The 10,818-nt window shown below is 42.6% G+C and overlaps 1 protein-coding gene across 4 annotated transcripts in view; it reads right to left on the bottom strand.

Annotated features, from left to right (window-relative positions):
- Positions 1 to 636: 636 nt before the first annotated feature.
- The window catches only part of nrg2a (neuregulin 2a), a 74,262-nt gene continuing 64,080 nt past the window's right edge, over positions 637 to 10,818 (bottom strand). For 2 of the 4 annotated variants that reach the window (XM_088278795.1, XM_088278798.1), the window contains exons 6-11: positions 7,619 to 7,642; positions 5,922 to 6,024; positions 5,717 to 5,840; positions 5,510 to 5,637; positions 5,215 to 5,436; positions 637 to 3,619 (exon numbers count right to left, since the gene is read on the bottom strand). In XM_088278795.1, the coding sequence (XP_088134921.1) occupies positions 2,965 to 3,619; positions 5,215 to 5,436; positions 5,510 to 5,637; positions 5,717 to 5,840; positions 5,922 to 6,024; positions 7,619 to 7,642 (1,256 nt within the window). In that variant the 3' untranslated portion in view covers positions 637 to 2,964. The remainder of the gene's footprint in view (positions 3,620 to 5,214; positions 5,437 to 5,509; positions 5,638 to 5,716; positions 5,841 to 5,921; positions 6,025 to 7,618; positions 7,643 to 10,818) is intronic. The other 2 variants (XM_088278796.1, XM_088278797.1) reach the window with 1 other exon arrangement.

Raw genomic sequence — 10,818 nt, 5'->3', positions numbered from 1 at the left:
CTCCAGTGAAGTGTCGTGCATTTGGGGGGACTTACCCGACAAATTCGATATCACTACATCATGCCTCAATTAGAAACCATTTCTAATTTACAAAAAAATGCCATAAAAGCACGTAGAAATTTCATTGGGACTCCTACCCACTAAATGTTGGGTGATGTGTTCGGGTTGGAGTTGGTATTGCCATCTAGTGGTGGGTTTCCGTCATTGTTAAACTAAAAATAGAGTACAGTAGAGCTATTTTAAGCATACAATTCTGGTTTTGCCAGATAAAAAACACTTTTCTGACCAATATGAAGTTCAGGAGGATTTTGAGTTAGTTTATCAAATAGAGGGATATCTATATAAAGTATAAAGAAATGTATTTATAAAACGGGCTTTTACCTTTACAGGAAATAATTTAAATATATTACGACGTGTTGCATCGTTTCCACTCCTCTGCAGGATACATTATGGGGACTATGTTGTTAATTTTTCCAAAAGTATAACGTACTCTAAAATTATAATGCCTTCCAAAATGTGACTTTATACACTTACATATGATTATGTGCATTCAAACAAGGAAAGATGCAGAGCAAACATTTCTGCAGAAATAAGTACATCATAAAAATGATATGAATAAAGATTTATTATCCTCATATGAACAGGTGGAATCATTTTTCATTTTTATTTTACAATCTATGACAATCTCGCATTGTTTCTTTTATTTCGAGCATATTCCAGGAATGACATGTCGGGGTGGGGCAAGGAGTTGGTTGCTGTATTTTTATTGCTGAATGTTAAATGAAATACACTTTCACCGACTGGGATAGAATTGTCTGCTCCATTTCTTTTTTTTTTTCTTTCTCCTTTTTTTTTTTTTAAACCATGCACCCATCTAACCTTGACCACAAGGACATGCAGAGGAAAGAAGTTTCAAGCCTGAGGGTGAGGGGGGTGCGAGGTCAGGTGGAAGTGGGTCTTTAAAAGGAAAAGAGAGGAAACTGTAGTAGGGCATGCCTGGTGGGACCTCAACATGGTGACTTTTGCCAAAGTGAGGGGATTCACAGAATTTAAATTAGAGGAGCTTTAGGAGGCTGAGATTGTGAAATTACTTGCAAGTGACATGTGACCAACGAACATTCCCCATGAAAAGACCACTGTGCAATTACCACAAACCAGTTAGAAGTGCAGAATAATCATTAGCATCTATTTGGAATGCTTAATAGCAACATACCAACAGTGACAAAACGTCAGCTTTCCACTCTAATTTTCTGATTCTTTTGTGGTGGGGCGAGGGGGGGCGGGGCTTGAATGTATTTCATTCCTTGAATCAGGCTGAATTTTATATGACTAAATCTGTCAATAAGACAAAGCGGTAGGTACACAGTACTATCGGAGGAGACACTATTCGAATGCTACTTGACATTACTGGAAGTGTGCATGTAAAAGTGAAGCGCTCTAAACCGAGTGATAAAATAAGTATGTGCACAAGAAACTCGATAGATGGCTTTTTTTTTTGGCCTTTTTTTTTTTTTACAAAGAAAAATAACTGTGTTAAATATGCATTGACTGTATATCGTGTTGCTTCATTCTACACTACAGGCATCACGCACACATCACACGGTCACCTCTTGGAAAATGATGTCATCAAACAGAACAATAGAAAGTTTGCATATTTTTGCATTGTATGATCCCTTCCACAGCTTTTCCACTTGTTTTCTCTCGTTTTGTTTTCCTCCGACTTGATTTTATGCGCATGTTTCAGGGGTGAGGGCTTAAGGTGGGGCGGGGGGGGGGGGGGGGTGAAAATCCTGAGACACTGTGTGGCCTCTAAAAGAGACCACAAAAGCCAGAATGGACACGGAAGGATGATGAAGTATGGGATTTTAAGAAGGGGGTGGGGGGGGGACGAGTTGAGTGAAAACAGATGCAATCTTTTTGTTTCACCCACCACCTCTGATGGCAGGGGTCACCCGGTGCCAAGCGGCTCAGTTTTGTGAGGCTCATAAAAGGCTCAAATGAGGGGAGCCTGCAGAAAAGGTGGGTGGGGGGGCGGGGCTAGAATGTGAGGGAGGGTTGTGTGTGTGTGTGTGGGGGGGGTCTGTAAACACATCAAGCAATGACCTGCATAACTTAACACAACCTACCGCAGCTTCACCTGCGCCTACTCGGGGGGTGGCTCGTGGGGCGGAGGAGAGGGGGGGGCGTAGTTGTAAAAAAGCAGTGGTTCTGTTTATTTCTGATGCGCACTGGCGAACCCTCTGAGTCGATGCCATCACATTAACAACCATTGGAACTCTTAACAATACATGCAAGCAGGGTAGCACACACGCGCGCTCACACACTTGCTCCACGCACGCACACGCACACAAATCCGATGGCAAAAAAAAAAAATAAAAATCTACGTGGCATTCGTGAACCAGGCATTCTATTTGATCCCAAATGATAAAACCCAAAAAAGGTGAGTTACATTAATGTAAACATACACTTTGTGATGAAAGTGGTTTATATTGCGTGATATGGAAGGACGTTCCAGTGGGTTGCGACTCCACAAAGGATGCAACTTGGAAAGAAAAGAAATGTTCAACCAGAGAGGAAAAAAAAAAAAACGACAACAAAAAACAAAACATTAATGTGTATAAAAAAATGAGGCGTCCGTATAAGAAAGGCTACAAAAACCTCCACTGGCCCTCTGGCATCGGCAAACAGCAAAAGGCACCACAATATTACTCTATTTTTTTTTTTTTTTCTTTTTGACGTCGTGAAAAAACTGGCACATCTTTTTATGCTGTAAATCAAAATGTACATATAAATAGAGTTTTCCCTATAAAAAAGTCTTTGCTGTTAACTAGTAGACAACTTTTGCTAAAATGAAAATAAATATTTCATTTGTTTAGAATATCTGTCAGTTATATAAAATAAAAATATTTCTTATAGATGCAGGTCTATACTATATTGACTTTTTTGTTGGTTCATGGTCACTCGCTAATGGGGTGTCGTGTCCGGTTTGGAGCGGGAGTGTGTAAGTCTTGTTTGCATGTTCCCATGCGCACTGTGCCGCCCTGACGACTGAGGAGTCCGACTGTCCGCCGGCCTGTAGATGGTGGAGGGCTCGGCGTTCATGTTCTGCATACTGAGGAAGGGCGTGCTTTCGCCGTCCTCCTCCGACTCGCTTCCTGTTAGGCAGCTCCGGGAGCCGTAGTCCCGGGAGGCCTCGTATCCGCGCGGGGCCACGTGGCCGTTCAGTCTGGATCTCCTCCAGCGCCGGCTATCGGGTGCGCCCGACCCGCTTCTCTTTGGTTGCTCCCTCGAGGAGAGATACTCCTGGGTGGTCTCATAGTCTTCGTCGTCCGCCAGCCGGTAGGGGCTGGAGGGCAGGCTGCCCCTGCTGTCGTTGGGATAGGTGCGCCGCTGCTGCCGATAGGCCTCCTGGCACTGGGCCTCGTGGAGGGGCACTTGGTAGCGGCGCAGCAGAGGCTGGTTGTCTTCCAGGGGGTACGGGTTGTGGACAGCGGGGGGGAGGGACATGGCGTGGCTGGCGTTGGGCGAAGTGATCTGGAAGGTAGGCACCTGCGGGGGCAATGAGTAATGGAAATCCACCGGCGAGAGGCGGGCTGGTGTCGTTAGGGCCGACACATATCTGTCGGGAGGGAAAAAGAGAACTCAACTTAATCCGCATTAGAGTCAAGGTCGCAAACTCCTCCTTATGATGTACGCGGCACGCTTGATAGTGGTGGTGTCAAGAGGTGGTTTGAGGGCTGACTGAAGGCCCCGGGGCAAAAGTGCCGGATATGAATGATCTGAATACAGTTTTGTATATAATACGGGGGAAAAAGTCATTACATGATAAATCAATGCGTCAACATAAACATGTAGACATGTTTCATGTCTGCGTCGAAATGACTTCCTGTTCCCGAATCTCTGTCCAGGCATGTGAAATTATCTACTAATTCAAAGTAATTAACAATGACAGAATGGTGGTTTCCCACTTAAGGGGTTTGAATTTCAAATGGGCCTTGCTATGCTTGCAGAAATTCAGAGGATAATGAATTAAAATGAATTGAAGAGCGTAGGAATGAATTTTAATGTGATTTTTGTTTTTTGTCTGGATGTATCAGCCCTGTGATTGACAGGTAATCAGTCTAATGTGGTCAAAGTCTCTCACCTAAAGTGAGCTCCCTAAAAAAAAAAAAGGTCAGCATGGTTTCTCCGCGGATGCGAAATGTGTTTCGCCGGTTAATGGAGAGCTCTTTAGGTTGCAGAACACAGCTGTGATGCAGCTGTGTTAACATCATCATCATCATCATCATCATCATCCGGCGTTCCCCAGGGATCTATTAAAGATCCACTTCTTTTTTTTTTATGAAGTCTTTTAATATAGAGTATATTTTAAGTGATTCGAATGGGTTGCAGACATTTTTTCATTTAATGGAAATAATTACAGTTTTTGATGCAGGTGTTTTAAAAAAATTCCAACATAATAATCAATTCTGACTGATAATGCAAAGTGTGGCGCAAGATTGAAAAGACATGCAACTGACTAAACGTGCATCTTCTGCATCCTGAAATTTTGCAGCTGACCCGGTGACCTACTTTTAAACACTACTTTAATAAAATAAGCTATTTGAGACACTTATTTGTGGAATGTAGTAAATTACTGATTCTTAATTTAGCTACTTCGCACACAATTCGACACCACCTGCAACTCCAGCTACCATAATAAACATTGTTAAATGAACTCTGACAGTGAAAATGCTTTTTTTTTTTTTTTGTATAGTATGTATGATCTTGACACATTCAGTTCGATATCAATCTTATGCGCCACCATTACACCCACACAACGCAACTTGGCAGAAGTTACATTTCGCTGATGGCACATCACTGTGGATCTTTGAAGCGTGATGAGCCTTTAGGAAGCGCTACACACTAAGGCCAAGTGAGCCTGAGAGATTTCCACAGCAGAGCTGATTTTGCTGATGCGGAAGCTGTTGCCAGAACGGACGAGGCCCGTGTTATTTGTTACAAGACTCTAAAGGGGGTGTCGCTTATGTAATCAGGCTGCGCAGAGCAATTCGAGGCCCGATTCACGCACATACAAAGTACAGCACATAACTTGTTAGGTTTGATGATGACGTTTTTTTTTTGTGCTTTGAATGCTGTCGTTTGGCAACTCAGTTACATTACCGTGTGACAAATCTTTCACTTTTCACCTCCAAAAATGAGCCTCAGTCCCACCTGTCGCTATGTGGAGAGTCTCCCAAGGAGTCAAAGGAGTCCCCATATTGGAGGGCCGGCCGATGAGGGTCATTGTAAGCACAGTGTGCAGCCCGCCGGGCCCGTGCCTCCATGCATGCGGGGCTGCTGCATTTACTGGTCCCCACTGATGATGACATCATCCCCGGCGAGTCAGAGAGGACACTGTCCGAATGTTCCAGGCTCCACGTCCGTTCCTCGGGTCTGAAACAACATTAAAAGTGTCAGGCATTTCTGGAGCCTTTCCGATTTGATACACCCCCCGATGCGCGCTCACCTGTGTGTTGATGAGTGGGCGCGTGTGGAAGAATTGTGAGATCTGGAAGAGGTGTGACTGGCAGGGAAGGATCCTTCTGTCACAGGCCGTATGACTCGTTCAGTTGCTGGGACGTTCTTTGATATGTACTGGGTCAAAATAAAGTTGCATTGCGGATACAGTATATTAATTATGTACTAACAGCCATTTCCATATTCAGTAACTCACATCTACCATGGGGATTTCCTCGGGTCCTGGTCCTGGGTGATTGGGTCCGTTTGCAAGGTTCCGATTGGGGTGTTCTGGACACATGTTCTGTCTCAGATGATTGTGCATCTTCTTTCTTTGCTTCCTGTTGAGGAAGTCGTGGTCACTTTGTGGAAGTCGTGAATGCTGCAACATGCTTTGTGGTCCATTTTAGAGTCGAACTTACTTGGTTTTACAATAGGCAACCACGCAAACGATGCCCACCACCAACAGAGCCACACAAATGCCCGTGATTGTCAGGACTCTCTTCTGGTAGAGTTCTTCTGCCTCTGTCCACAGCACGCGACGAAAACACACACAAACACAAACAGAGAGGGACAAAGATCTGAGCGGGAGAAGACAGTCAGCGTTTTCATAAGCAGCTTCCTTCTTTAAACTGCATAGCTACAGAATGAACTTTATAACACTTCTTCCCTGACTATTACATCATCACAAAGACAACATTAAAACTTGGGAGCTTTTCCAGAGAAAGGTTTGCGTGAGTTTGAGGGTTAGACTTTGCTCCCTCCTCAGTGGGAAGGATAAATACTGTAATAAACATGTAACATTATTGCAATTCCTATATCCGTTTTCAAGCCAATTGACGTCATTGGGCCAATTTATGTTTCTGACATAATACATATATCAGTGTTTTTTTTTTTTATTATTGTGGTAAACTGGGTTATCTTTACTGATGAATAAAAACATTGGTTTAACTCAAATGCTTCTCAAATAGTGGGGCGGGGGGGGATATAATCCTGGGGATCATGCTTTCCTTCAGCCGTTCTAAAATGAAGTGTAATTGTACATCCACTCCAGTAGTTGGCAGTGGTGTTCTCCTTGCCCATTGTGCGCAGCAAATATTAACTCTAATGGTGTAGGTTTGGTTTACAACAAAAATGTTATGATTCATAGCTGCGGTGGAGAATGGGTGGTGGTGGTGGGGGTTTGGGGGGTGAATTGTTTTCTTCTTGCTGGGGGGGGGGGCTTAACAAAAAATAATTGACAAGCACGGGTGTAGCCGCTGATTTAAACACATGGGCAAGCAGAGCACTTGGAAAAAAAAAATAAAAAATGGTGTCACAATCGTATTTTGCGCAAGTAGCCCACTTTGAATGTTGCAATTTCAGTACGTTCCCATGAAACTCTCCGATCAAATGTTCAACTTTTATGTCCCACGTGCGAGTGTTCAATTCACCCTCAAACCACTAAAGTACTTTTTCTGGAAAAGCTTGATGAAAATGAGAGCTGTCAAAAGGAGGACGGAAATAGCAGCAAACAGAAGCAAATCATGACCGTAGGCTCTAAATATAGCACGGCATGCTCATATCAACAACCACTCCTTGAAAGCTAAATCAAACAGCGCAGACTTCGTCTACTGCATAGGCAAATTTCAGCTCTACTTATGACAGAGTGAGACAAGACACGGGTAGTATAAATCTCGAGAAGTAAAAGAAAGAGAAGGCATATGCAAAGAGAAAGCAGGCGAGAGTTGAAAGGCATCTGGCAGCTACAAACATGATATATCATGCTTGTTAAAGATGGAATGAGGAAACAAAAGTAGGATTCGGCGCTGATGTGAGTCAGACGGTCGACTCGACGCGCATGTGCGAGAGGTGCAGGTGATGACATCCATGTTAATCATGTTTGATGGACAATCAGTTGCAGGGTTTACACACTCTGAACGAGTGAGCGTATGTTTGACCCAAAGGGGGGGGGCCAGGGGAGGGGGGGGGGGGGTTGATTGGTTAATCGAGGGGACGGTACGATTCACAGGTCACACCACAGATGGAACGGGATGCATGTCAAAATGAGAATTTCTCTTTGATTTTATTTTTAGTATCTATGCAGGACTGAGAATCAAAATGGAAATTGTTTCCATACCCATATATTCAATCCCAAGATGATCTGCCATGGCAGAAAGTTGACAGTTGGAAGAAAAACAACAACAACAAAAAAGAGAAACAAAAGAGCAGATTATGAAAGAGCAACCTCCGAACATATAGTGGGACAAACACACAATAAAGTGAACCCTCGTTAGAATTAGTAACTGTCACGCGTTGTTAGCAACATTTAAACGATGGGACATTGCGCAGGCAGCATGCAACACACACACGCACGCACACGCAAACACAAAAGATCCTAACCTCCTATTCTCTTAAATGTACAATCTATGACGTCATTTTCATGGTCAAATATAGCAGGTCACATATTACCCGCCCGCATCGCCACGTACTCATCATCGCAAAAAAAAAAAAAAAAAAAAAAAAAAAAAAAAAGCGCACCACGTTTTGTGTTCCCAAACACACCCAACCCTCGAAGAGGCAGGTTGAAACAAGCGTTTATCGTACCATAATTGAAACAATCAGCGTGAATGGGAATAATTGTCGAGGGCTGCGTTCATATCTCTGGCAGCTCGCTCGCTTGATTTTGCGTCCAAGCAAGTCCCAGCTGTTCTTAGGACAACACGCGCTTGTTAAAAAGAGCCATCCTCCTGCTCGATGGGCTACAGCATCTCCTGGGGATGGGTGGTGGCCCTGCAGGAAGCCGAATTGGATGTGCGTGCGCGCATGTGCCTGTTGGCTCGCACTCGACGGGAGAAATTTTGATTTATTTGTGAAATATCAACAGTGTCTTAAAGTTGACTTGGAAGGCTCATCGCGACATCCATCATGTTCGTCGGATGTGACTTTCCAAGAGCTGGAGTTTTTCGTGTGGATCAGCATGTTTGAAGAAGCGCAGGTTAATAGTCATCTTTTAAATATATTGATTACTTGCTGGCTCACATGTGGACGGGAGAGTCCTCTCAATGGTAGCTCACGGCATGCATTTGGACTTTAAAAAAAACAAACAAAAGGACACCTATTATTTTCTTCTCATGATATTAACACGTTCTTTTACATTTCCAAAAAGGGCTCTCTCACTCTCTAATGCTCTAGCTTGAACAAAAAAAAGTTGCTCAAGCCTGGAATGCGTTCATGCAGCTGGACAAGAACCAGAGATAAATTCTGTCCTTGATACCGTCGCACAGCTGCAGCAAAGTTAAATTGAATGCAGAGCGCCGCGTTCTCCCACACACCGCGTTTTCCTCTGCCAAAAAAATGAGAACGTCAAGCAGGGTGCGTTACGTTTACCGTAGGGTGAGAACCAAATCGCAGAAGAACAACGATGAGCCAACATGAAGGCAAACAATGCTCACGTTTGCCAAACAAATTTGAGCAACTGCGACAAACTGGGAGGGCCGTGAATTGAAGCCACGTGGCCACATCAGGTTTTCATAATAAGAATATAATAGCCATATTAGAATACACAAAATAGGATTATATTTGGTCATCATATCTTATCGCTCCATACTGATAGCCATTGACGAGCGGTGTTATTTGCTAGCTTAAGGTCATTGTCTGTGCACGGGCTGCTCAGGCCACAATCCTGGAGAATGTGGGCCATCGTTTGTTTGGGGTTTCCGCACGGGCAGTCAGCGCTGTTCTTGAGGCCCCACTTGACTAGGTTATCCCCCCATATTTGGTAATATTTATGAATTAAGGGATATGTTCAGCAACAGGTAGATTTTCTTTTTTGGTACCTCGTAGCCATAAATGAAAACGCATGTTAAAATGTGTATTGCGCAAGCGTTTATAGGTCAAACAAAAAATTAAAATATCTCATCAATCCTCTGGGGAAAAAAAAACAAGTATATATTTTACTTGTAGCCTTGATTGTTTTTTTAATTTTTTTGTAAATACATTTCACCAACAATTTCAGAGGGAGATCAATCTTGTCCAAGTCACTTCACTTCCAAAATATAATGCGTTATTTGAAAGGGAATGCTTCAGCGCAGATTATTGTACTTCAGAAGCAGGCCGAAAAAAAACTGAAATCTGAGTCAAAATTTCACTGATCGTCGCAAAAAAGTGGATTTCTTTGTCAGATCAAAAATTCTGGACTTCACCTTCGTCTATTTTTTATTTTTTTTTATTAATCCATTTGATGGATATATTGGCTTCTATTTCCTCATGCAGCAGTGCAGGGTTAAAACTGGCTTTTCCAAACGGTAATACGGCGTGTGAGGACATCTGAGGGAGCAGTTATTGTCTCTGGTGTGACAGCACAACATCTGTGTGTGTTTGTGTGTATGGGTGGGTGTTTGTGTGTGTGTGAAATCATTAAATGCAAAAAAATGTTCTAAAGTGCATGCCAAAGTTGAAGAGGATTAAGTGAACACGGCCTTCGGCCGAGCTTGTGTATACTTGTGTTGTGTGAAAGGTTACTATCGTTAACGAAAGCTGATAAAAAAAGCTGATAACTTCAATTAAAATTAAAAAAAAAAACATTGTTACTGCAATGAAAAAAAAATGCCCGAAAAACCAAATTAATTATAACTACAATTATATTAAAAATGTTCATAGTGTCCTCATCCTTATACTTAAAAAAAATAGAATAAAAAATCTAAGACTAATACCAAAACCAATAAAAACTCAACTCAAACACTAATAAAAACTAAGAAGCCTGCACTCATAACATATCACACAAGTTTGATGTTGGACTAACAGCCTAACGGGATATCTTCAATCCAAACATTTCATATTTTGAAATATTTTTCTACTTTTGACTTCCTGTTCGGTAATCAAACTGTCATGAGAGAATGTGAGCTGATCAGATCTTAGCAATCTGCACCACCATCAGGCTTATGTCCCGAGTCGCGTCTGACAGCAGTCACGCCACGTCAAAGCTAATTGTTTTTATATTTAGGAAATGTGGAGGAACCGTGTCAGAAACCGTCTTGATAAAAATCACAGACTGGGATTTTTGGGCCAATTTTGTCGAACAGAAATGATTAACATTCGTGGATTGCGCAACCGAACGAGGCCACCATTAGATTTGTTGTTTTTAGCGATGCTTTTATAACTAAAAGGCGACTTGCGTAAACTTCTGCCAATGGAGAACTCTTTAGAAGTAAAATCCAAGATTGGATCGAGTGGAGTGTTGCGGCTTCCTGGTTCATGGGAGGTGACGCACAACAATGGGAATATGTGTAAGATAAAATAATAAATTCCGATATATGCATCTTTTTGCCACATTCCACC

Source organism: Idiotropiscis lumnitzeri, chromosome 17, assembly GCF_059441095.1.
Source record: "Idiotropiscis lumnitzeri isolate Australia: NSW breed Sydney's pygmy pipehorse chromosome 17, RoL_Ilum_1.0, whole genome shotgun sequence".
NCBI lineage: Eukaryota > Metazoa > Chordata > Actinopteri > Syngnathiformes > Syngnathidae > Idiotropiscis > Idiotropiscis lumnitzeri.
The sequence above is the reverse complement of the archived record's forward strand: the minus strand, read 5'-3'. Positions and strand labels throughout refer to the sequence as shown.